This window comes from Podarcis cretensis, assembly GCF_951804945.1.
Source record: "Podarcis cretensis genome assembly, chromosome: 13".
Classification (NCBI taxonomy): domain Eukaryota; kingdom Metazoa; phylum Chordata; class Lepidosauria; order Squamata; family Lacertidae; genus Podarcis; species Podarcis cretensis.
This window is the reverse complement of record NC_137182.1, coordinates 41,224,967-41,252,607: the sequence shown is the minus strand read 5'-3', so window position 1 is coordinate 41,252,607 and position 27,641 is coordinate 41,224,967. Positions and strand designations below refer to the sequence as shown.

The 27,641-nt window shown below is 44.9% G+C and overlaps 1 protein-coding gene and 1 long non-coding RNA gene across 2 annotated transcripts; one reads left to right on the top strand and one right to left on the bottom strand.

Annotated features, from left to right (window-relative positions):
* Positions 1–4,582: 4,582 nt before the first annotated feature.
* LOC307201228 (uncharacterized protein) lies at positions 4,583–27,395 on the bottom strand. Its single transcript, XM_079950263.1, has 13 exons — positions 26,695–27,395; positions 22,264–22,318; positions 18,843–19,138; positions 18,598–18,743; positions 14,134–14,198; positions 13,420–13,643; positions 11,381–11,640; positions 10,823–10,948; positions 10,511–10,652; positions 10,346–10,396; positions 7,919–7,973; positions 5,423–5,704; positions 4,583–4,795 (listed from the first exon to the last, which is right to left on the bottom strand). Exons 1-13 carry the CDS (start codon positions 27,251–27,253, stop codon positions 4,789–4,791), a joined length of 2,268 nt encoding a protein of 755 aa, XP_079806389.1. The 5' UTR covers positions 27,254–27,395; the 3' UTR covers positions 4,583–4,788.
* Positions 16,776–18,186, top strand: LOC307201287. Its single transcript, XR_013832663.1, has 2 exons — positions 16,776–17,845; positions 17,986–18,186. It is a non-coding gene; the product is annotated as an uncharacterized lncRNA (long non-coding RNA).
* Positions 27,396–27,641: the final 246 nt, after the last annotated feature.

Genomic DNA, 27,641 nt, shown 5'->3' with positions numbered 1-27,641 from the left:
AGAATTAAACGATGGAACTTGCTCCCATAAGAGGCAGTGCTGGCTACCAACCTGGATGCCTTTAAAAGAGGGTTAGACAAATTAGTGGACCGGGGGCTGTTGTTGGCTGCTAGCCACAATGGCCACCCTCTGTCTCCAGTTGGAGGCAGCAATGATTCTGAATACCAGTTGCAGGAAACCACAGGAGGGAGTTGTGAGCCCTTGTGCTCAAATCCTGCTTGCTGGTTCCTGACAGGCAACAGTTCGGCCACTGTGAGAGCAGGATGCTGGAGTATATGGGCCATTGGCCTGATACAGCAAACTCTTCTAATGTTATTTTGTGTCCTTTTGTAAACCTCTAAATTAACCATAATCTCTTTTCTCACTTGACTGTTGTAAGGACAAAGAAAGCAGAACCCTGAATCAAACTAACCATGACCTCTTGTGGCAACCACACAGGGTCCCGGGACGTTTAACGGTCTAATGATCCCTGTGCCACCACTGTGCTCACTTCCCCGCTGCCACCAACCAGTTACACTCTGGTGAAACACTGAGTCCAGTCAGTTATTAAAAGTGAACAAAAAAACTGAAACAAAACAAGTTTATTTTACAAACATTAACAAGTTTATGGTTTCTCAGATAATATTCCTGTCGGTATGTTAACTTTAGTTTCTTTACTGGCCTATACCTTCCTAATACCTTCTGACTGATTATCTCAACTGTTTGACTGACTTCTCTTAACAAATTCTCTCTCACACACACACACCAGGCTAGCCCAAACCACAGACTTATCTTCTTTGTCTCTTCTAACTCCAGACTGTCTTCTCAACAACTCTAACTCCTAAAAAACCCCCTCTGTGCTTAAACCTTATACAGTTAACTCTGCCCCCTGGGTTCCCCTTGGTTAGTCATTTTACAATTAGTTAATCCTTTCCCTATGAACCCAGCATGATGTCACACACCTAGGAGGGCAAACGCCACTCCTATATATTGCCAGGCCTGATCTGAACCTGCTTTGTCACTTCTACACATTCCAGGAACTAGCAACAAGCTCCCCCCCCCACACTTTCCTGGATCATACTTACCAATTTTTAACTTGCCTTTTTGGAATTTTGAGCATTTTGAGTGAGTTCTCTGGGCTGGCGCTATCCTCAGTCTGTCTGAGGCAGGTGCCTCAAGCACCACTCTGGAAAGGGTGGCATACAGTGGTGCCCCGCAAGACGAATGCCTCGCAAGACGGAAAACCCGCTAGACGAAAGGGTTTTCCGTTTTGGAGGCGCTTCGCAAAACGAATTTCCCTATGGGCTTGCTTCGCAAGACGAAAATGTCTTGCAAGCTTCTGCTGGTTATTTCCCCTTCCCCCCTTTTTCTAAGCCGCTAAGCCGCTTATCAGCTGATCCGCTAAGCCACTAAAAGCCGCTAAACCACTAATAGGGCTAATCCGCTAAGCTGTCAATGGGCTTGCTTCGCAAGACGAAAAAACCGCTGGACGAAGAGACTCGCGGAACGGATTAATTTCGTCTTGCGAGGCACCACTGTATTTGTATCTGGGTGCTGTGCCCACTCCCTGTCCCCTTGCTTGTGGCGCTGTCGCCTCCTACTCCTTGGGACAGTTTCTTCAGGAATGCAGGAAAGCTGTTCCTCCTCGCCCACCGTTTTCCTTCTCCATTTCGTCCCCCTTGCTTTCCTGCATTCTTTCTTCTCCCTCTGTTTTCCTACTCCATTTCACACCCTGCTTTCCTACTTTCCCTCTCCCCCCATTACGATAACCATCCTACAATACTAATCTATTTTCCCCTGCTGTTCAAAGTTCACTCACTTTATTAAACGACAATTAATGTACCACCTCCTCTCTCTGAGTGTTTTATCAAATGACCTCTCAGCGATCCATGGACACTTTTAGACTTTTCCATGTAGGAGTCAGAGAATCATAGACTTGTAGAGTTGGAAGGGACCACGATGATCCTCTAGTCCAACTCCCTGCAATGCAGGAAGCTTTCACCCAAAGCGGGGCTCAAACCATGAGGCACAGAGGAGACTGTGGTGTCTTTATTATATTTGGTTTATTTACACATATATACAGCCTGAGCCTACTGTTCAAAGCATTACATTCCAAGGGGGTCCATTGCTTCTCCCATAGGTGCAGCAGCTTTGAATCCAAAACAGAAATCTGCTCTCCATTTACAGACTTTCAGCCCACATGATTCTTTGCCCCCACTTCTTGCTAGTCACCACTAATAGACCCAAAGGATTTTTCCTCCTGTCAACATCAGGTGAACCTATTGGCCTTTGTTCATCTAACTCCCTCTGGCTCAGGGTGGGCTACATCCAGAAGATTCTTTGCCTGGTTGGTGGCTTTCTTGATTGTCATCACCCTGCCTTTGTTTGCTTATGACTCGACCATTATCAGGCTGCCTCATGAATAAGCTGTCTTGTGTTATTTCCAACACTTGCTAGATCCACGGATTTAGGGGGTTGCTTAAATGCTAACTCTTTTCGGAATCCAGTGATTTAGGGGAGTCTGCCCACCCCCCTCAGCAAACTCATAACCATACATTGTGATGCATCCATGGGCTTCCTTGAATGAGGGGCTTTGCTTATCATATACAAGAGAATCTTAGTGTGGAAGGCAGGCCTGGAAATCTACTGCAAAAGTCCTCTAGAAGAATGCTATACCAGGACTGCCAGTTCTTGTCTCTCTCTCTTATATACACACACACACTGCCTTTCTCTTTGTCTTACTGAGTCGTTTTTAGGAAGTACTAATAATAATAATATATTTATATCCCGCCCACCTGGCTGGGTTTCCCAACAGAATTAAAAGCACAATAAAACATCAAACATTAAAAACCTCCCTAAACAGGGCTGCCTTCAGATATCTTCTAAAAGTCAGATAGTTGTTTATTTCCTTGACATCTGATGGAAGGGCATTCCACAGGACAGGTGCCACTGCTGAGAAGGCCCTCTGCTTGGTTCCCTGCAACCTCACTTCTCGTAGGGAGGGAACTACCAGAAGGCCCTCAGAGCTGGATCTCAGTGTCTGGGCTGAGTGATGGGGGTGGAGTGTGGGAATGTTCAGGGATACAGGAGAGGATATATTGTCTGATTATATCCTTATCCAGGGCTGATTTTTCTTTGGAAAAACAGCAAATTTTAAATTTGGTTAACAAAACAAACAAAAAACAAACCCTTGAACTAACTTTCTGAAATTTGGCCGTTACTTCCCTCTGGAGGGACTATCATTTGTCCAAATTACATGCACCTATGGGAGAAAACAAATAAGTTATGGCCCTTTGGTTCCCCCATTCTGAGTGAATGAGAATACTGAAGATTCAAATATCTAGGTTGTGATTCAGATCCAGGGTCCTGATTGGTTCATATTGGGTCTCGGTTGCACCTAATCAGGACCAGATACCAAACTGATTGTACAATGCTTGCATCTGCATTTCCTAATAGTAAACACCACTCCCACCAATGCAGTCCATTGGACCAGCTGTTTCCAGTGCCCCTTGATGAAATGTGGCACTGATGCAATACGCTGGCTGGGGCTGATGAGAGTTGTAGTTTGGAACATCTGGAGTGCAAGAGGCCAGCCAAAGCTGAAATTCTTCTATCAGTATGTATTTTCCTGGAGAGCTGGGAACTGTAGACACAGTTTTTTACAAAAGTAAAAAAAGAGTTTACTCACATTCTGTTCACAATCAGATCCCAGAAGGCAGACTTAGCTTAATGAAGTAATATACACTTGGAATCTATCTCATAAGGAGACAGTCCCTGTGACCTATCTTGGCTATCATTGTTCGCTGATAAAAAGCCAAGAGGGGGCATCTTTGGCTTAGTAGATGCTGTTTCTTCGATGCATGTGGAGAAAGAGAGAGAGAGAGCTGGGGACTGTAGTTTCTGTGGGAATGTTCAGGGATGCAAGAGAGGATATATTGTCTGATTATATCCTTATCCAACTTGTGTTAACAAGTTCCACAATTTCAGCAGAGGAAGACATTCCCTTTTATTTAAGTTCACAATGGTAACGTGTGCTCAGGTTCGCTAGAACCTCTATAATAATTACTCTGGTAATTTCCCCTTTATTCCCTCTTAAAATACAAGACACGACACAGTCCTTTACAAAAGTATAAAAAAGAGTTTACTCACATTCTGTTCACAATCAGATCCCAGAAGGCAGACAGGCTTAATAAGGTAATATACATTTAGAATCTATCTTATAAGGTAATATACATTTAGAATCTATCTTTCTCCTCTCTTGGCTGGGAGCCAAGAGGGCATCTTTAGCAGATGTTGCAAGAGTGATGGAAGAGAAGCAAGAGGCAAGAGAGAGATGGCTGCCCTGCCCTGTGCTTTTGTCATTACCTGCACAGGTGAGGCCACACCCACCTGCAGAGGAAGTCTGTCCCAGCCCAGAAGGATACAGGAAGTTTACCTGCTGGCTGGACAAATATCCCTCCCCATGTGTAAACATGTTCATTCTAGGAATGTTATACTTGACTGCTCTTGTGTTTCACATCCGACAGTTTCATTGGAAGCTTGGGTTGTTTTTGTTTCTGTTTGAGATAATTGTTAGCAGTTTGCTAGACTACAATTTCCAGGATTCTCTGAGGGAAGACACTGCATTATAAAACTGGAAAAAGTTCATAGTACTGAAGTGTTGTAGAGGATTCTGGATGGCAGCCATGGCTGGGCTGAGACAAAACAATTTGACTTCCAGATATTTTTGGAGATTGGCAGGATCAGATAAGGCAGGAGAGGGGTCACCATTGTTCGCTGATAAAAAGCAGAGGTTTTAACAAAGAACTGCTAGTTCCTAGGAGAGAGAGGGAGAGAGAATGAATAAGTTTATATGGAATACAATTAAATACTGCCAAGAGAAGAAAGAAGGGAGACTTCACAGCCAAAACAAAGCCCCACTGAGCCTTCAACCTCCTCGGCCTTCTCTTTGGGCTCTGGGAAGGTTCTCCTCATGAGCCACGATGACCTTCCCGCTTCCCCCTCCATTTCCAGGTTCCTGGCACTACGCATACATGCGGCTGCACACCAATAGTTCACGTGCAAGAGGGGAGTTGCCTGTACATCATTTTATTTTATAAAGTGTATATCTTTATGGCTGATGTTTTTTACATTTTGAATTTTTTTAACTCAACTCATCGTTAACTTCTGACCTTTATATATAAAAAACCCAACAACATATAAACTGCTTAGAGGTGTTTACAGCTAAAAGATATGCAAATCTGTTAAGTAAGTAAAATAAATGAAGAGCTGATGGGCACTAGATTGGCTGGCCCTGATATAAGACTTGCCTCCTTTCTCCCCCATGGAGACATGATCAGAATCCATCACTCTCACCTCACAGTAGGTGGGGCGTCAGGGGCGACTGGCCCTCCATATGCCTTCCCTCCCAGCGTTTCATGAGATGGCCTTCCTTCTTTCTTACCTCTTCCTGGTGAGGCTGAGGAGTCTCTGTGCCTCATCCCTGCAGTTGATAGCTCTGAGGACATCAGCCGTCACCTGCACAGCATATTCCTCCATGTAGAATCCCAGCAGGAGTCGGCTCAGTTCCATGGCATTCGCTTTCTCCAGTGGCCCTCGGGGGATGTTGTCAAAGCTCTCTGCAATAGGGAACTCATTGAGCTTGAGCTTGAATTTCTTGAGTTCATCTTCACCCAAGTTCTCCAGAGTAGACACCAGGCAGTCTCTGATGCTCCTCACTGTCGCTCTACATTATCACCCCCAGACGCAGGGAAAAGCAGGCACAAAACAAGAGACACTCAGCAAAGGGACCTGGGAAGGAGCCACACCATCAGTAAGTGCTGCCAACTTCCATGCCTGGGATTGGCACAGAGGGAGCAGAAAGAAATGCAGGTTGCCGTGGTGCTTAAATTTATCCACAAGAAGGGCCAAGCATCACAATGCTGAGATGGCAGCTAAACTCCTTCCTCCTGCTCTTTAAAGTTTAACAGGCAACATCTATCCACTTCAGGGTGTTTAGTCCTGTGTGAGAGAGAGTGTTTCATTCCATTTCCATTTCAGTTAATGAATTGCTTCCTACGAAACCGCTGAATTTACTTACCAAAATATAAAACCATTCCAGATCCAATACTGCTGCTGACTGGGGGATAAAGATCTCCACCAGTTGAAAAAAACAAGGTCTTCAAAAGGAGCATGGAGACAGTGTTTAACTGATGCATAACAGGAGGCAGTTCTAAAGGGCAGCTGCTGCCAGAATAAAGACTCAATTTCAAAACGGACCTCCTGAAGAGATGGTTCCAGCAGGAGGTTTTGTCCTGAAAAGTGTGCAGTAATCCCTGGGGTATAATGGGATAAGTCTATCATTTTGGCATCCTGATTTCACACGGAGTAGTAGTAGTAGTAGTAGTAGTAGTATAGTAGTATTATTATAATACTACTATAGCATTATATTATTATTATTATTATTATTATTATTATTATTATTATTAATTTTATATCCCGCCCATCTAGCTGGGTTTCCCCAGCCACTCTAGCCAGCTCCCAACAGAACACTAGGAACAGAATAAAAATTCAATCATTAAAAATTTCCCTAAACAGGGCTGCTTTCGGATGTCTTCTAAAAGTCAGATAGTTCTTTATTTCCTTGACATCTGATGGGAGGGCATTCCACAGGGCGGGCGCCACTACCGAGAGGGCCCTCAGCCTGGTTCCCTGTGACCTCATTTCTCACAGGGAGGGAACTGCCAGAAGGCCCTCAGCGCTGGACCTCAGTGTAGGGTTTTGTACGAGGAATAGTTTGTGTGTATGTGTGAGGTGGAGATTTATGTGACATTGTGTGTCTGAGGTGTGTGCCTTATGCCTGGTGAGCTTGCATGCTCCATAGGTGTGCTTCTGTGCAATGCATGTGCAGTATTTGTGTGCGTGATCTCTGTGTGTTGTGTGCACATACATTGGCCATGCCACCAGTGGCCTGTGACCCTCAAAGAGATACCTGACCATCCTCAGGCCAAAAAGATTAGCTGCCTCTGTCCGAAAGAATTATGTCTCCCCCTCTTCCGCTGCCCCATTCCAAATTGTGCAACAGGCTAGGCTTATAATCTCTTGGCCATGGAATAAAAAAAAGCAGCCGTGTCTCTCTTCCCTGGAGGGAACCTTCTATGCAACTGATAGGTAGAGTGACCCAATTTAGCTTCTGTTAAATTTGCAGGTTTGTATGTTTCTGCCCCTCCAGAGACTGCAGTGCAGCCAAAGCATAAACAGCACCACCCCTTCAATATCTGCTGCCTGCCTGTGGCAGCTGCTTCATTGTCCCTAATAGCAGGACAATGTGGGAATGCTCAGGGATGAAGGAGAGGATATATTGTGAGATTATATCCTTATCCAACTTGTGCTAACAAGTTCCCAAAATATTAGCAGAGGTAAGACATTCCCCTTTTAAGTTCGCAACGGTAACGTGTGCTCAGGTTCGCTAGAACCTCTATAATAATTACTCTGATAATTTCCCCTTTGTTCCCTCTTAAAATACAAGACACGACACAGGCTTTCATAAAAGTATAAAAGAGTTTACTCATGTTCTGTTCACAATAGGATCCCAGAAGGCAGACAGGCTTAAAAAGGTAAAATACATTTAGAATCTATCTTATTAGAAGATAGTCCCTTTCTGCTCTCTTGGCTGGGAGCCAAGAGGGCATCTTTAGCAGATGTGGCTTCTTTGAAGGAAGATGGCAGAGAGAGAGCATGAGGCAAGAGAGAGATGGCTGCCCTGTGCTTTTATCATTACCTGCACAGGTGAGGCCACACCCACCTCTGTTCACATGCGGAGGAAGTCTGTCCCAGGAAGTTTACCTGCTGGCTGGACAGACATCCCTCCCCAGGTCTTAACATGTACACTCTAGGAATGTTGCAATTGACTGCTCCTGTGTTTTACATCCCACATTCATGAGAAAAGGTTAAGCCCTACCTGCTTTCCACACTGTGTCCTGATGCAGTATGGGACAGAGTGAAGCAACCAGCACCTGGAAAAACGAGAGAGAAGGTGTGTTTATGAAACATGCAGGAACTATGGGAAAATCATAATCACTGGACATGAACCCAGGATTTTCAAATCTCTCCAGCATTTCGCATCATGAACAAGTGTGTTGACTCAGTTCACTACCAACAAGCAAATGGGAGCAGGGAAAGAAAGTCAGGAAACCAGAAGCATTCCCAGTGTGCTCTGTTTGAAAGGCTGCATTCTTGACAATTTCTGGGCTGGACTGAATTATTTCTTTTTAAGAAAAAACAAAACCCAGAGAAAGTGTGCCTGGCACAGCAGGAAACCCTCTGTTTAGAAAAATGTGATTGCTGCTGTGTGGGGTGATAGTGAGGGTGCTAGGAGTTGTTAATAATAATAATGATAATGATGATGATGACAATAATAATAATAATAATAATAATAATAATAATAATAATAATAATTTATTTGTACCCCGCCCATCTTGCTGGGCTTCCCCAGCCACTCTGGGCTGCTTCCAACAAAGATTAAAAATACATTAAAATGTCACACATTGAAAACTTCCCTGAACAGGGCTGCCTTCAGATGTCTTCTAAATGTCAGGTAGTTGTTTATCTCTGACATCTGACGGGAGGGCGTTCCACAGGGCAGGCGCCACCACCGAAAAGGCCCTCTGCCTGGTTCCCTGTAGCTTTGCTTCTCGCAGTGAGGGAACTGCCAGAAGGCCCTCAGCGCTGGACCTCAGTGTCTGGGCAGAATGATGGGGGTGGAGACGCTCCTTCAGGTATACTGGGCCGAGGCCATTTAGGGCTTTAAAGGTCAACATCAACACTTTGTATTGTGCTTTAGGAGGTGCTTAGCAAATTAAAGCTCCCAGGATTCCCCACCACTGCTGAAATGGTGTAAGAGGGCTTTTTAAAAAGCATGGTGTGGTGATACAAGCCAACTATGGTTTCCTGGCCCAAACTATGACTAATCAAATAAGACAGTCCTAATAGTCTATCAAATGTATTTCTTAAGGAACCAGTCACTCTCTGTCCCCAGTACTGGAATTACATGGCTGGAGAGGGGGAGGTGGCCTATAGGAAGGAAGCTGAGCAGTTGGGGGAATGGTGCAGGTAAAACAACTTACTCCTTAACTTAAAGAAAACAAAAGAGATTATTGTGGACTTTAGGAAATGGAAATTGAATATTCAGCCACTCATTATTGAGGGGAAGTGTGTGGAACATGTCTTGGTGTTCCGATTTCTGGGAATGGAGTTGAGAGATGACCTAACCTGGGGAGAAAACAGTAAAGACCTGATGAAGAGAGCACAGCAGAGGTTATATTTTCTGAGAACCCTCTGGAAAAATAATCTCTCAAAGAACCTGTTGATGGCATTTTACCATTGTGCTGTTGAGAGTGTATTAACTTATGGTTTGTGTGTGTGGTTTGGGAGCTGCACGGTTAGGGGGGAAACTGCTGTCCATGGGTTGTAAAGACTGCGGAGAGAATAATTGGGTGCACTCTTCCCACCTTGGATCAAATCTATGCTTCCAGGTGTCATAAGAAAGCTGCAGATATAGTGCAGGATAGTGCGCACCCCGGAAATGATCTCTTTCAGCTTCTGCCTTCTGGAATAAGGTACAGGGTTATAAAGACTAGGACTAGCCACCTGAGAAACAGTTTCTATCCAAATGCAATTTTGGTTTTAAACACAGTGTAAGGTAGTCTCTATGGGAGTATATTGTATTTAATTATGGGGTATCAGAGTTTTAAGAGGGGGATTAACCGGCTGGGATAGCTGGGGTAGCAGGCTTGTTGGTTTTTGAATGTCTGATGTAGATTTTTTCAATTTCGTTGTTCTGTATGGGACAATGACAATAAAGATTATCGTATCGTATGAAAAATGATATTTTAACAACTGACATTCAGCTGAAAACTGAGAAGTCCAGGCGGTAAAACATACCGGGAGAAATTAAATGTCGCCCTCTGTGACCTTTCCTGCTTGCCAGACAGAGCTATCCCTCCCCAACAGCCAAGTACACACACTGCACCCTTTCTGGCTGTTCTGGAGGTTCTCCTTGACCCTCCAAAGTGCATTTGAGGGAAGTGGCGGGTGAAGGGAGGAAAGCCCAATTGAAGTATCGTGAGCATTTGCACTGGATTCCGTTAGCACACTGGGTGTGCTGAATCCAAGCCAAAGCTGTTTCTACAAAATTTAGCTGCGTTGAAAGAACTTCATCTGGCACCAGAGGAGACTATAAAGCAATGGGGAACCTGCACCGGAAGGTGATTCACTAACATTACAAAAATGACTTATCTATGGTACTGTATCACCAGCCACTCTGTGCTGCCATTGGGAGGAAGGTGGGATTTAACTATGAGGAAATAAGTAATTAAAACCTGCAGACCTTGCTTTGAGCTTGAAGGAGAAGACATCATCTCAGGAGACTTTAACTCTTCTGAAAGAGAACAGGAAAAAGGCAGTCAAAGAGGGAATGTGACTGCAATGTCCTTTATCATCCTGCCTCCCCAATTATGGTCCAACCTTCCAATTTTCTTCCAACTAAGCTCACCTTGTGTCACAAGGGCCTCCCAGATGAGTTCATTCTTGGGCTTCTTCATCACACTGAAGTTGAACATGTCTTGCATTTGCTGAGCAAACAGTTCCACATACTGCTGCAGCTTGTCAGCATCCAGGTATTGAAACTCCACTTCCTGTGGGGAAGCATGAAACCTCCTTATGTGCAAACCAGGCTTAGCCCAATCGACCAGTCCAAGGGAGTCAAATTAAAGGGTGACAAGGGATCCTTGTGAAGTCCCTCCCGTTCTCATACTTCACAGCCATGCCTCTGCCCTAGCAAAACTTTATCATCTTTGCGTCTCACCTTGGGACAAACTCTGACAACATTTGTCTCCACAAAGAAGCGACAGCCAATTGTCAAAGGTTTCAGGGTCCAAGGGGGCTTCTCTATTCTCTGTGAAGGACACTGTACTTCATGCTCATGAACCGCCTGGGAAAGGCAAAGAAGGGCACTTCTGAGTTATGCAAAAAACGTAACCAATTTCTGGAAGACTGGATCCCTACCCCTTTCTTGGCTTTGTTGCAGCATTTAAGGCAGGGATGGGGAACCTGCAACCTGCCAGATGTCAGGAATGATGGGTTTTTTGTCATCCCACAGAATCTGAAGGGACACAGGATCTCCATCAGTAATATAAAGACAACTAAATCACTCTGGTAGTAGAGACCAAAATATGCACAGGTAATTTGATGTTGGCTAGCAGTTTGGTAAATTAGCTCAAGCCCAACAAAGGGAGATACAGTTCATGAACCATGACACACTCTGAGGCATAATTTTGCATAGCTACTCTGTCAGGCTTACTATGGCCAGGCAAATGATCCAAGCCATCTGGAATACCAATCAGAGTTGGAGAATCCCGATTACCTTTCTCAGAGAAGAGTCATTGGGTAGGAGATACAGGTGGAATTTTGGTGAGCTGAATTGAAGCATTTGATATAGCAGTGCCACAGTGTGGACCTTTATCTTTCGCTTAAACAATGACCATGACGTTCTCAAAATGGCTCCACGGGGAGAGAAGTTTGGGTTTTCCAACACAGCATGATACGGCCCCACTCTGTCTGGCTTCTGTAGACCCATCCCCGCTTCCACAAAATGTGCAATGAGGACTTGGAAATCACTTTTGCCTGGAAAGCAGCACAAAGGAAAAACAAACAAACATGTCACAAGTGGGAAACTGTGGACCGTCTGTCACCTGGTGTCAGTGAAGTCAACTATTCAAAGAAAGAAGGCAGGCTTAGTGAGCATAGCAACTCATTCTGGTAGATCTAGCCCCCAAAGGGGAGTTCCCTAAGGCTCCTTCCCACCTGGGTCCTTCCCAAGCAATCTGAGACTCCGTCACCATATCTGTATTTGCTCTGCTCTCTTCATATCTCTTTAGTGGTGTGGGGTGAACAGTTATGGTGTGAGGCACCAGCTTGTGAAGGCGATTTTTTTGGGGGGGGGTGGCGGCGACATTGTGACGTTGCATGCATGAGTATAGCACCTCCCTCCCTAAGCCAGGCAGAAGCTTCCTGGGCTTTGGGAAGGGGCACCAGGTCTCTGAAAGGATGCTGAAGCCTTGCTGCCTTCTTCCCAATGTCAGGCGAGCTTTGAGAAGGGGACGGGAAGGCTCTTGCACCCATCAGAGTAATGTGCCTCTCTTCCTAAGGCAGGCAGAAGCTTCACAGGCTTTGAGAAGGAGGTGCCAGGAGAACACTTAGGAAACTAGCCTCTTCCCCCAAGCCCACTGACCACATGCCACTGTACCTCTTCTGGTTCTGGGAGACCAGTGGGGAAGAGAGCTTGTCGCAGCAGGAAGGAGAGACTCCCCAGGCTTCTTCAGCAGCCTGCCTCACATCTGTCTCCTGGCCCACCTCCTCTCCAGCCTCCACTTCTGCCTCCGATTCTGGACTGCTCTCGGCCACAGCCTCTCCCTGCTCAGTAAAGTACCGTATTTTTCGCTTCATAAGACACACTTTTTCCCTCCTAAAAAGTAAGGGGAAGTGTCTGTGCTTCTTATGGAGCAAATGCCTACGGATGGCGGGGGGATCCTGCTGAAGTCACGAGCTGAGCCGGGGAGGAGGGAGAGAAGGAGAGCCCACTTGCTTTAAAGGAGCAAAGTGGGAGAGGAGAGGAGATGCTTACATGGGTGTAAGAGGCTCCTGTCCAGTTGGCTGCTTTAAAGTGAGCATGCTCTCTTTCCCTCCTTCCTCCCCGGCTCACCTCACTGAAAAGCTCTTTCTCTACACACCCCACAAATGCTCCTTGTCCATTCAGTGTTTTTCCTTCCCTCCCCACTTAAAACGTGGTTACAAAGCACAGATCCACATGGACCCTTAGGATTTTTGCATTGGGTCATCCCAAATTCACCATCAGATCACATAGCATGTCCATGGCTACAGCCTGCACTAAAGAAATCACACACCCACTGTTGCCTGGGGGCGCAAGGGCTCAAAAACGTGGTTACAAAGCACGGATCCACATGGATTCTCAGGATTTTTGCATTGGGCTACCTAAAACTCACCTTCAAATCACATGTCTGCGGCCACAGCATGAACCACAAAAATCATACATCCACTGTTTCGTTCAGAATATTTTTTTTCTTCTTTTCTTGCTCTAAAAACTAGGTGCGTCTTATGGAGCGAAAAATACGGTGCCTCGGTTTTTGAACATCTCTGTTGATGAACATTTTTGTTTTCGAATGGCATAAACCCAAAAGTAAATGCTTCGGTTTTCGAATATGCCTTCAAAGTCAAACAGGATACGCAGCTTCCACTGAGTGCAAGTTATTTGTTTCCCTAACTGCAAACAGTACCTCAGGTTTTGAATGTTTCAGAACTTGAATGGTCTTCCGGAACAGATTACGTTCAAAAAGTGAGGTACTGCTGTATTTATTTTGTTGCAAGCTTTTTTACCTGTCATACCTGCAAGACACAAGAAGTGAGGGAAGTGAACAGCTGCCACAGCCTCTGCTGGATCTGCTTCAATGTTGATCAAAGGCCCAGCGACAACCCAGTCCTCCATGTTCTGTTCGGCCAGGTGCTTAGACCACGAATCAAAGTGGTAGGTGATGGTCACAGTTCCTTTCACCTCAAATATGACATCAGTATAAAAGCAAAGGAAGGATCCAGCCTCCGTGAAGCATAGTCTGAATGGCACAAAGGGAAAAATGGAAAAAGAAGTGGATTGAACATCAGCCGGACACCCTCTGCATCTTCCTGATGGGAAGCAATCACCGCTCCAAAATCGCCCCCAACCTTCCAGGGAGGAGGAAGAGGAACACAGTATGGGGGGCGGGTCTTTGCTGGGGTCTGGAATGCTTTCTAATGATAAAATGTTAGCTGTGCATTGCTCTGGCTCTCCCATGATTTCCCAACTTTCCCTCTCATCTGACTCTGAGCTGTGACCTCCCTCAAACCCCTGCTGTAAATCTATACTGTCTCCCCCACTCCTCCTCTGGCCTGTCCCTGACACAAATGCAGTTTGGGAACATTTTAGAGAGCACCACCACATGTGATGATTGTGAGACCTTCATATACCAGATGTGTTCTGCAGAACACTTCTCTGAAACCTAAAAAGAAAATCAACTTTCCCTTAAAGGAGAAAGCTCTGCAAGATCTGAGAGAGACATTGCTCACCTGTATCTTTCATGACTTGTTTCTGAGTCCAAAAACACCTCTGGTCTGATTGTCTCTGGAAGATCCTGTTACAAAATAATTTACCATTAATATGGGCACCAGACCCCTTTTCCACCTGAAAGCAGGACATCCCTGTCTGTTTCTAACACCCATATAACCCACCAAGGAGCACTGCTTGAGGTAAAACCCACAAATACAAATATAGCTACTTTGTTCTGCATTCATTTTGGCCATAGTAGTTCTCACTCAGGTCTTACAGTTTCTTATGAAAGGTTTTTTCTTTCACCTCAGCAGTATTCCCCCTGTTCCTTACAGAGAGCCCCTGCTCAGGTTTCTCCCTATTAACATTTAGGGATCTTTCTCTTTCTGTTTCACTTTAATATATATATATATAGAGAGAGAGAGAGTTTATTTACAACATACACACACACTTGTCAAACTGAACATGAAAATAATAATACAGAATCAAAAGACAGACAAACAACAAATAGAAACAACAAAACAAAAAAGTACAAATAAAACATAACGTATCAAAACTTATACAAAACAAGTAGTCACACGTACATACACAAACACCCACACCCACCCACACAATATTACACTTCTTCTTTTCTTCCAATTGACTTACTTCATCCTCAATATGATTATTTTATCGTTTTTGGTAAACTGTCTCCTTTTGAGTTCATTATTACCCCTTTTTCTTTCTGTTTTTAACTTAAGTACCATACACTATTTTGCAGAAGTTAATCAAAACAAGTCCAAGTATTCATTTGAGGGCGCTGCTTTTTAAGATATTCTCTGTATTTTACTCATTCTTTTTGGAATTTTTGCTTGGGTTGGTTTGACCCCTAATTGCCTCTGTCAATCTGGCCAATTCAATATAATCAAATAATTTGTCTTGCCATTCTTTTTTTGTTGGGATTATTTCTTTTTTCCAATTTTTGGCAATTAGTGTTCTTGCCATTCCCGTGGCGTAAAGGAATATTTTATTATTTTCTCTGGCAATATCTGTGTCTAGTTTCCCCAATAAAAAAGGTTCTGTTTTCATAACAAAGTTTTGTTTAAACATTTTCTTTAACTCTTCATACACCATATCCCAGAAGCCTTTGATTTTATCACGTCCAATACATATGTATGACACATATGTATTTGTTACACCTCCAACTTTGATTTGATTTTGTTGTATACATTTTACATATTTTTAAAAAGGTAACGGTCCCCTGACAGTTAAGTCCAGTCATGAACGACTCTGGGGTTGCGGCGCTCATCTCGCTTTACTGGCCAAGGGAGCCTACATTTGTCCACAGAAAGTTTTTCTTCGTCATGTGGCCAGCATGACTAAGCCACTTCTGGCGAAACCAGAGCAGCACACGGAAACACCATTTACCTATTTATCTACTTGCACCTTGACGTGCTTTCAAACTGATAGGTTGGCAGGAGCTGGGACTAAGCAACGGGAGCTCACCCCATTGTGGGGATTTGAACCGCTGACCTTCCAATCGGCAAGCCTTAGGCTCAGTGGTTTAGACCACAGTGCCACCTGTGTCCCTTTTACATGTTTTGGTTGGTGTTAAATACCATCTGTAAAACATCTTTATTAAATTTTCCCTTATCGCTTCACAAGCCATAAATTTCCAACTCTCTTTCCATAATTTTTCCCATGATGATAATTTGGTAGTTTTACCTATATCTATAGCCCATCTAATCATTACCTGTTCATCCTTCACCTCCCACTCCAGTAGTGTTTCATAAATTTTAGAAGTTACCTTGGTCTTATTTTGTAATAACTCTTTATCTAGTAATGAGATTTCCTTTGTAAAGCCTCTTTTCTCATCTGCCTTGAACACTTCATTTAGTTGGTGATACTGAATCCACCCCGTTAGATGATGCCTTATTTTCTTGTAATCTTTTAATATCAGCTTTTTTTTCTTTTAATAAATCCTTATATGTAGCCCAATTTAGTTCTATATTTTTTCTTTTTTACCATTATCGCTTCTAAGGGTGAAATCCACCAGGGTGTCTCTGGTTCTAATAGTTCTTTGTATTTTGCCCATACTCTGTATATCGATTTTCTTATGATATGATTTGTAAATCCCCTGTGAACTTTCACCTTTTCGTATCCTAAATATGCATGCCACCCATAGCGGTTATTAAACCCTTCAAGGTCCAATAAATCTCCATCCTGTAGCAATATCCACTCTTTTATATACATATGCTTTATTTTTCATACTTGCATCTGTACATCAAAGACATACCTTCTTTATTTTACATTAGTCAATTTTGTCAAAACGAAAATCCAACAAAAGAATGTAAGTCCTCCTACAATACATTTAATACATAAGCTTGACTTCCTGTCCTTTCCCAGTTTTTCCGCTCTAATAAACCTATTGCCTCAATATATTACTCATGAAATTAAATCTGTTTTCTCACAGAGATTACTCAAAGACTGCTATCAAGTTCAGATTGCAATAATTGTTCTTTAAATATCTCCTTAGAGGTTCCCAGTTTGAAATGAACTCCTGTTTTGACTTATCTTTGATCTATTCCGAGAGACTGTCTAATTCAGCATATTCTACCAGCTTTAGTAACCATTCAGATTTAGTGGGAATTCTGTCACTCTTCCAATGTTTTACTCTAAGTACCCTTGCAGCAGTGGTGGCATACAGAAAAACTTCTTATCTTCCTAATAATGTCTCAGTATCCTGAGATCTCTCTTGGCAGCCATTCTCCCTCCTCACACGCAGAGAGAGAAGCAGAACAGTTGAAAAAGACAGTTACTGGTAAAACAGTTGGAAGAGAATGGAATGCCTCTCTCATGTGATCCACAGTCAGCCAATCACGTGAGAGATACAGTGAAAGGAACACACACACCCTTAAAGTACACAGTCATTTAACATAAGAAAAAATCTCCATTCCAGGAATTGGGAATGCACTGCCAGAGAATAGGTCTTCAAAGAGGCTCCAGTCTGTGTTCAGACGGACTCATTCTGCCAAGTTCATTGTAGTCACCCTCTCTCACATTTACCGTAATCATTACCAGCTCCCTAGAGAAACAGGTGGCTGGTTTGGCTCCAGTTCCTGAGCAGGGACACTCAAGAGTAATCTGTCTGGCTGTGTCTTGCAGATTTGGAATGAAATGTCTCAACAACTGCTATACGCAACAGCGGCCGCCCGAACCTTAATTGCAATAAACTGGAAAGGGGAAAGGGTTCCAACGAGAATGGAATGGCAGAATAAATTACTAGAATACGCATAAATGGCACAACTGACTAATTGGATGAGTGGTAATAAAAAACAATCATTTATTCAAAAATGGGACATGTTTAAGCTATATCTACAATAATGTAACAGTGGTGTGATATCTATGGCTATATTTGAGTGACCCTTGTGTAAAATAATAACAGAAATAAGGAAAATTGGTACGATATGTTGTAAGAGTGTATTAAAAAATATAAATAGATGAAGGTAATAATTATAAGTACGCTCGATATTAGAAATGTTAAATGCATTGGTGAAGGAGGTGAGAACAGGTGACCCCACCTAGGCCCGAAGTCACCCCCCCCCCAGGCCTCAAAACTGTCCAAAATTCCTTTTCTCTCTTCTAAAAAATCCACAGCTAAAATTTTCCTCTGCTTTTCTCACAAGATGCTGTTGCATAGGCAAACTGTTACTTTTATCAGTACGAGAGAGCTTCAAAAAGGCTAATGAATAGGCTCTGTCAAAGCAAGCCTGGGAACTGACTCTTATCTCATTCGGTTGTAACACATCTTGGACACACTGAACGCAAGGCTCCACGACCCCCTTGGCTTCTCATCCCCCTTTTCTGGGAAAAGCGCCAAGAGCCCAAAAGAGTCCCAAGACAGGAGCTTTCTGTTCATGCTCAGGAAACTCATCATGGGGCAGGGCTCCTGAGGAAGAGGAGAAAGGGGAGGGAACTGAAGGGGAATATATGCTCTGTGCAAATGGCTGTGAACTCGTGCTTGTTTGTGACTCTATCACACTTGCTCCTTCTACCAGCCGGATGGTAGAAATAAAGCTTTTTCTCTGAAACTATTCCTTGAGTGTCTGTTGACTCCCATTTCCCCGTCCCGGGCACAAAGCTCTTCTCACCCGAGGCTAAAAAGGCTACATTGGGAGTTAATGGGAAGTCTATTACACTTTAGTAAGAATGTTGAACTAAAGAGATTGTATAAGATTGAATCAATTTTTATCTGTATATTTACATAAGATTACTTATATAAGGTCATTTTAGGTTTGTTTTTTGTTATTTATGAAACTCAATAAAGCATTGAATTGGAAAAATTAAAAAAACACTTTTTCACCCCAAGTGCTCAGAAAAATCTGTCAAAATCTTTCTACAATTTCTACTTTTAGTTAAGTATTTTTATTCATTTACTTGATTGGGTGGAGACAGCTGCGCCACCCCCCCCCCCCTGATCTGGGCCCATGTGTTCAGCCACTTACCTCACTGGGACACAGATTACACACAACACTTTCCCCACAAACTGCTGGGTTTTCCATCTTGCTGCTTCTTCCTTCCTCTACAAATAGGGAGGATTCTGACTTCAGCCCTGAGGGGCTTGTCGCCTGGAACAATTTTTTACCTGAGCCTGTAAAAGACAATTCTTTACCTGACATGACTGTTGCAAGGAGGAGGAAGGTAGCTGAACTGTCCTTGAAGTTCAGAAAGTACTCTAAGTCAAACTCACCATGGACTGCAACTAGAAGAATCTGAATGGAGCCTGGATGTTTCCTTTCTACTTGGTCCAGGAACCAGCAACAAGTTGCCTCCCCCCTTTCCTGGATCATATCCAGCAATTTTTCACTTTTCCCCTTGGAGTCTTCCTCTGCTTTCAGAAAGTCTTGGTATTCTTTCCATGTGATAATATAGCCATAGCTTAATAAATGTATAAAGAATTCTAGGTCCTTTTCAATAATTTCAAGTAATTCTTTTCTTCCCTTGCAGACTATTTCATCACCAGTGATGATGACTCCTTTCAGTGACCTGTGGCAAAAACATTTCTTTTATATTAGGCATTGTTGTGGGGAGAGAATTAGAGCTTCATTAGGATACAACTGGGGCTTAATTTTTCCACCCCTAGTATACTGCCTTCACTGATCCTCTAAGCCTGCTGAGCTCTGCTTTTCCTTTGCAACCTGGAAAATATGTTGATTTACTCCACACTGCAAAGAAAGCATGATGTAATTTGCCACCCCATTTCTAATGGCCAAGAATATGCACAGTCTTCATGATACATTATGCACTCCTCTCTAGGTTGCATCCAAGGCAGGCGCCCCTGCTGACTTCGCTATTAGGCAGCCCATGAAGAAGGTGAGGCAAGCTGCCTTGGGGGGGCATACCTGGACCCTCCTAAAAGGGGTGGCAGATCTGCCTGCCACTGTCTCTGTGACCAGCTCTTCCACGGGCTCTCATGCTGCCTCTCCTTCTCCACCGACCGCTAACTCACCACTTCCTCCTCCTCCTCCTCAACTGCACATCTGCCCTTCCTTGCAGGTCTCTATTTTGAAAATCGAAGTGTTACAACTTCATCCACACTCCTAAGGAACAAGGAAGGCAAAGTTGTAATAGAGTGATTTTCAAAATGGAGAACTGAAAGGAAGGTGTGTGGCAGGTGGTTGGTGGGGGTGAAGCTGCGCTGGTGGCCTGAATCTGCAGCAGGGACTCAAACCAGTCAGCTGCCTCTCTTGTCCATACTTTTCCGTCTTCCTGAGAAAGGAAGATGCAGCAATATTTGGAGAGTAAGGAATCCTTTGGGAAGAGAGGGAACCTTCTTTTCTGAAGCCAAAATGACATGGACTAGAATTGACCAAATATGGATAACTAGAGGTATGGCACCAAAGATAAAGAAAGTGGAAATCTGCCCCAAAACTTGCTCTGACCATAACACCGCCTTAATACAACCTTTGAAGGAAGTCTGCAATGAGATTTTGGAAGGGAAAAGGGCGCCAGAGTCGTGGAAAGAAGCATACATCACGCTTATACCGAAAACAGAGACTGAAAAGACTCAACTTAAGAACTACCGCCCCATATCCTTATTAAATGTGGATTACAAAATTTTTGCTGATATTTTGGCTAGAAGATTGAAAAAAGTAGTGATGGAAGAGATTCATAACGGGCTTTCTCCCGGGAAGGCATTTGTCTGACAATTTGAGGAACATAATTGACATCTTGGAAAAATTAGAAGTGAATATAAATACGAAAGCAGTTTTTATATTTGTGGATGCGGAGAAAGCCTTTGACAATATTTCTTGGAGCTTTATGAAAAAGAATCTACAGGGGATGGGGGTAGGGCAAGGTTTTGAAAATGGTGTAGGTGCAATATATTCTGAACAGAAAGCTAAATTGGTTGTAAATAATGTGGTTACAGAAGAATTTATGATAGAAAAAGGGACACGACCGGGATGCCCAATTTTACCATTGCTGTTTATATCGGTCCTGGAGGTCCTGCTGAATATGATTAGAAGAGACCAGCTGGTTAAAGGTATACAGGTCGGAGCTAAACAGTATAAATTGAGAGCTTTTGCAGATGAATAATTTTGACATTACAGGAGCCAGAATCTAGTACTAAAAGGGTTTTAGACTTAATTCAAGAATTTGTTCAAGTGGCAGGTTTTAAACTGAACAAGTTAAAAACTAAAGTTTTAGAGAAAAACTTAACATCAACTGAAAAAGAAAGGTTTCAGAATGAGACTGGTTTGACTGTGGTTAAGAAAGTGAAATACCTGGGGATTAATATGACAGCAAAAAATGTGAACTTATTTAAAGATAATTATGAAAAATGCTGGACAGAAGTGAAAAAAGATTTAGAAATATGGTCAAATTTGAAACTTTCCTTGTTGGGCTGAATTGCAGTTATAAAGATGAATGTATTGCCTAGAATGTTATTTTTGTTTCAAACATTGCAGATTGTGGACAGGATGGACTGTTTCAAGAAGTGGCAGAAAGATATTTCTAGATTTGTCTGGCAGGGCAAGAAGCCCAGAATAAAATTTAGGATTTTAACTGATGCTAAAGAAAGAGGGGGATTTGCCCTGCCAGACCTTAAACTTTATTATGAATCAGCAGCATTTTGCTGGTTGAAAGAATGGCTGCTTCTTGAGAATACAGACAGAAAGAAAATTTGGCTTGCTTATCTACCAAGTTAATAAGAGGCTTCAAAGCGACTCATTAGCTTGACTGCCCATCTTCTAGAGCCCACCACCCACAGATCTGGATTCTGTATACATTTAGGTGTTGAATTTCAAAAAGGGGGGTAGTGTGTGCACATAACATGCATTGTGGAAAAAGATTGCCACCTCTGGTTAAAGACCCCTCTTAACTGCATGAGATTTCCCATTTCTTTTTCCTCCTCCATGAGAGGAGCAGAAGCTAGGAAGGATGCTGCTAAGCCAGGGTCCTCTCTCTCCGCAGCTCCCTCCTTCAGTCACAATGGCTGCTGCATCTTTGGTGGCTCTCAGGTCACCTTTTCCATCACAGCCTGGCTCAGACCCCTGGCTCCAGCGCTGCCCCACCCACAGCCGGGCAAGGGTCTTCCTGGCCACTGATGCTGTTCCTGCCACTGCTTATCACTGGTTGGGCTGCTGAGAAGGAAGGCAAGAAGGAAAGAAAGGAGACAAGTGTTTTCCCTGTGTTTCGTGTGTGTGTAGAAATAGAAAGAGAGAGAGTCCCTTAGCAAACTACAATTCCAGAGGGAGAACCAATTTGATTTGCCTCAGGCACCAAAATGTCTGGGGCCAGCCCTGCATGCAAACCATGCTGCATAATAATAAGCAGAAGCTTGAAGTCATAGAAATGGCTGAGAAGTTGCCCTCTGGACTCACACACAAGCCTTTCTCCAAGGCTGCTTCTCCCGTTCCCCCATCCATCAGGTTCCTGAGGACCACTGAACTACTTGTGTCTCTTTACTAGTACACCAACATCACCTAGCAACCCTGTTTCCTAGGAAGTGATACTTATTACTAAATCCCTTAGCACTGTCCATTCCAGTGACACATTTGCCCATCCTTTTTCCTGGATGAAGCTCCCTCTCAAGCTAAGATCTGCTTCTCACACCATCCAATCAATGCTCTTCCACTATAAGCTGCAAGTAGAATTGCAGTGGGACTTACCACACATTTTTCTTTCGTATATTCCTCCGCCTATCAGGGAGCACGAGACTGTAATCTGTGGACAGGTAAGGGAGAGGTCAAAACTGGCTGTTTTATCCCTGCCCCCAGCAGTCTTTTGCTATATTTAATTAGCACCAGTGCATTTCTTGCTGGGTAAGCACTTCTTCCTTTAACCATTGATGTTTGTGTGACACAAGCCCTTTGGGATATCATACTGTGAAATGTATATGAGAGAAAGAGTAGGGGCGAATGGTCAATTGACACTTAACAGCTCTAGTTCTAACAAGAAATGGAGTAGAACAAGGGTCTTACTGGCACCCCTGCTGTTTAACATTTATGTAAATGATGTAATAACTAGAACTAAAACAACCATAATTTTTTCCTGTTACACTATTATCCCATAAGGTATCCATCTTGCTATATGCCGGCAATATGGGTTTTGAGCACAAACATGTGGGTATTGTTATCATAAAGCAGCAATGCAGCAGCAAGCAAAGGCTATAGCAGCCAAGTCAGCTGCTTGTGGCTGGAAAGCCAAACAGGATGTTTGTGACTGTTGCCATGGGAACAAAGGGGCAGTCCATTCTGTACTGAGCACCGGATGTTAGCTCAGTGTGTGTGTCATATGACCCGTACTGGAAGTACATGGGTGGAGTTTATTCTTACTGCTATTGAGTGCAGACATGTTTTTCTCTGTATTGATGTAAAAGACAGAAATAAAAGATGTAAATAGATTTCTGTCTGCTTCTTTCCCCTCCCTGGGGACACCAAAGGGGAGAGAGAAGGAACGGTGTGTTTTTCTCACAGCCTGAGAAAAATCGCCGAGACCTCGCCTGCTTATCTGCCGGGAGTAGCAGCCGGGAGGTCGCCAAGGAATATCTGCCGGTGCCTACGCTGTGGCACATTCCTCTGACCCAGGCAGAATTCCAACAAATAAAGAACTTTGGGATCGTTTGTCCTAACAAAGGTTTTAATATAAATTATTCCAAGACAAAAACTGTAGTATTTGAGGCACAGCCTGAGAAGCATAAATGGTTCCTAAATGAGCAAATAATTGAACAAATGAGACATTTCAATTATTTGGAGATTTGTTCTCCGATAAAAGTACTTGGTACTTGGTACCATATAGCAGCACTTAGGCCTTGAAGACATCAAGATCTGCACAAGCAATTCTTAGTTTTACCAGAAGCAAAGTCGGCACTGAGAACAAATAATGGTTAGGTGCTCCCACAGTTAACGTATTGGGGAGAAATTAATTTCTAATAAGACTACTAGGTTTATCCCCCCCCCCCAACTCCAGCAGCTAGTATTATAGCAGAAACAGGAACTATGCCAGTACAGTGTCAAATTCCTATGGTCTTATTTAGGTACAGTGGTACCTCGGGTTACATACACTTCAGGTTACAGATGCTTCAGGTTACAGACTCTGCTAACCCAGAAATAGAGCTTCAGGTTAAGAACTTTGCTTCAGGATGAGAACAGAAATTGTGCTCCGGCGGTGCAGCGGCAGGTCCCATTAGTGAAAGTGGTGCTTCAGGTTAAGAACAGTTTCAGGTTAAGTATGGACCTCCAGAACAAATTAAGTACTTAACCCAAGGTACCACTGTATTATTTTAAACTCTATAATATGGAAGACTTTTTGTGGAACAACAAAAATTACAACAGAATATTTCTTGGGAGAGATGTGTGGCTCGGGTGCGCTGCAGGCCCCAGCGTGGAGTCTGAGAGAGATGTGGTGGCTTGGGTGCGCAGACTCCACGCTGCCAAAACGGTCCACCCGCTGCCTCCCCCCTCCCCCAGCTGTAGGGCGGCTGAGTGGGAGGAGGCAGGCAGACTCCAGAGGCCCCGTGGTGCACCCCGCCCCTATGGGCAGTTCGCCCCGCCCTGGGCAAGCGGCCCCAGGAGCCTGAGCTGCTTCCTCCACCGGTGGATAATTGGTGACTACGTTATAGAAGGGCTACCCTGTAGGTCTACCTATGTGTAAGCTAAAGAATTAAAAGTGTGCCTTTGTTGAGGGAAAGCCGAACAAAACAGGACTGATTGCTACCTAATGTCAAAAAGTTCAGTGTTTTATATTTGTTTTTTATTGGAATAGGTTTTTATGGAGGAGAAAACATCACTAAAATGGATCCCTTCCAGTCGGAATTCAGGCCTCATCATGGGACTGAAACTGCCCTGGTCGCACTGGTTGATGATCTCTGGCGGGCTAGGGACAAAGGTGAGAGCTGTTTCCTAGTTCTGCTGGATCTCTCAGCGGTGTTTGATACCATCGACCATAACATCCTTCTGGACCGTCTTGAGGGGCTGGGAGCTGGGGGCACTGTCATACAGTGGTTCCGCTCCTTCCTCCTGGGCCGTGTTCAGAAAGTGGTGGGGGGGGGATGAGTGTTCAGACCCCTGGGCTCTCACTTGTGGGGTGCCTCAGGGTTCTGTCCTCTCCCCCATGCTTTTCAACATCTACATGCAGCCGCTGGGAGAGATCATCAGGGGATTTGGGCTGGGTGTTCATCAGTATGTGGATGATACCCAGCTCTACCTCTCTTTCAAATCAGAACCAGTGAAGGCGGTGAAGGTCCTGTGTGAGTGTCTGGAGGCAGTTGGAGGATGGATGGCGGCTAACAGATTGAGATTGAATCCTGACAAAACAGAAGTACTGTTTTTGGGAGACAGGAGGCAGGCAGGTGTGGAGGATTCCCTGGTCCTGAATGGGGTAACTGTGCCCCTGAAGGACCAGGTGCACAGCCTGGGAGTCATTTTGGACTCACAGCTGTCCATGGAGGCACAGGTCAAATCCGTGTCCAGGGCAGCTGTTTACCAGCTCCATCTGGTACGCAGGCTGAGACCCTATCTGCCTGAGGACTGTCTCGCCAGAGTGGTGCATGCTCTGGTTATCTCCCGCTTGGACTACTGCAACGCACTCTATGTGGAGCTACCTTTGAAGGTGACCCAAAAACTACAACTAATCCAGAACGCAGCCAGACTGGTGACTGGGAGCGGCCGCCGAGACCATATAACACCAGTCTTGAAAGACCTACATTGGCTCCCAGTACGCTTCCAAGCACAATTCAAATTGTTGGTGCTGACCTTTAAAGCCCTAAATGGGCTCGGTCCAGTATATCTGAAGGAGCGTCTCCACCCCTATCGTTCTACCCAGAGACTGAGGTCCAGCACCGAGGGCCTTCTGGCAGTTCCCTCGCTGTGAGAAGCCAAGTTACAGGGAACCAGGCAGAGGGCCTTCTCGGTAGTGGTGCCCTCCCTGTGGAACGCCCTCCCACCAGATGTCAAAGAGAACAACAACTACCAAACTTTTAGAAGACATCTGAAGGCAGCCCTGTTTAAGGAAGCTTTTAATGTTTGATGTATTACACTATTTATTTATTTTTTTGGAAGCCGCCCAGAGTGGCTGGGGAAGCCCAGCCAGATGGGCAGGGTAGAATTAAATAATAAGAATAAGAATAAGAATAAAAAAAATGTGGCTTTTGTCAATTGTTTAAGCACATACATTGCTCTTAAAGGGCTCTTTCTGATTAAACCTTTCTTGAGCTCCTGAATTATTTTCCATGTACAGAATTGGGCTGATCTTAAGGAAGGTTAACCAAAAGTTTATTGTGGGGTGGAAACCCAGTTCCTTATTTAGAATAATCATTTGACGTCATCCTCTAATAATGGGCATGCAGCATGTTCAGCAGACAGCCATTTGGAGACTATGCTGTAGTGGCAGTATTGAACAGAAAATCCAGGGAACCTGCTTGTACCATCATAAAGCATGGATATCCCTCCTCCTCTTCCTAGAGGAAGCTATTTGCAGGACATTCTGCAGGCAGCACTTCCAGCTGGATGACCAGGGAAGAGCCATGGCTCAGTGGCAGAACATCTGCTTTGACTGCAGAAGGTCCCAGGTTCAATCCCTGGTGTCTCCAGGTAGGGCTGCGAAAGACTCCTGCCTGGAACCCTGGAGAGCCGCAGTCAGGCGATATTAGCAATCCTGAGCTAGATGGACCATGAGGCCCATTTGGGACCTTCCTCTGTTCCAGAGATGTCAGTCAGGATGGCCTGCAAACTTTCTAAACATACAGGCCTGATTAAATTTTTTTGCAGGGCTCAAGCAGGAAAGAAAAAGGAGTCTCCTTTCTACAAAGAACAACTTCAACCCCGAGTCCTAAGGACTTTGAGCCCTTTTGCTTAAAGCTGATTCTTTGCTATTCTGTGTGTCCCAAGGGCGCTGAAGGTATTTGTAATATTTTAAGCAATAGCAATCAGACAGTTGAAACATACCAAATTATTCCATATGCGCTAAATGCCTGGCGCTATGGTTGTTTTTCCTTCCCTTCTTCATGGCTGCAGCTCAGCGCTGGGCTGGCGCAACCAGGGAAGGAAAGATCTGCTGTCAGAGTGAACGGCTGCGAAAGTCAGGATCCAGCAAAGCCTTACCTTTCGTGAAGGAGAGGAGATCGTCCGCCTGGTCCTTGCAGTCAGCGGCCCTCAGCGCGCCGGCCGCCACCTCGACGGCGTAAGTTCCGCCGTAGTAGCTGAGCAGCAGGTCTCGGAGGCGAAAGGCGTCTGCCTCCTGCAGCGCCTCCTCGGGGATGCGAACGAAGCCCTCCTCGAGCGGGATCTCGCGCAGTTTGCGCCGGAACCTCAGCAGCTTGTCCCGACCCAAAGACCCCAGGCAGACATGCAAGTGGCAAGCGATATCGTGCAGAGCGAGAAAGCGATTCTCCGGCTCAGAGAGAGACAGCGGGGCGAAGGAGTGCTGCAATCGCCACAGGTGGAGGTCCCAGGCGGCGGCGGCGTCGCTGCTGCTCCTCCTCTGGCTCCCATAAAGCGCGAGCCGTCGGGGCCCCTGGAACTCGAGGAGGGGATCCTCCTCCCTCTCCCCTCCCTCCCTCCCCCCCTTCTTCTCGGGGGACCTGCCGGCCTCTTTCGCCTTCAGCTTCTCGCCTCCTTCCTCCAGGGGCTCCTTCGCCGAGGGGTCTTCGGGGGTCGCCATGGCGCCCCGGCCCAGAGGAAAGTCTCGCCCCGCGGCAGAGCCGGAGAGGCGGCAGCGCCCGATGGAGGAAGAAGGAAGCGGGCGACGCCCTCGGGGAAGCGGCTCCTCCGCGGCGCTTGGCGGGGGGGGGGGGGTCCCGAGGTTTCCTCCCTCCGAAAAGAGAATCAGCGCCCGGTCTGGGAAGGCGAGAACGTGCGAAGGGTCTTCCCGGCGCTCCCAGAAGAATGGCTGGCAGGCAGGCAGGCAGGGGGAAAACGGCAAAATGAAAACACGCCGCTTCCTTCCTAGTTTGGCTCAACTTCTAATCGTGTATCAGCCACCAGCATCTCCTCTCTCCCCCCGCTGCCAAAAGGAGCACATCCGCCCTTGCTGAACTGCAGGACCCAGA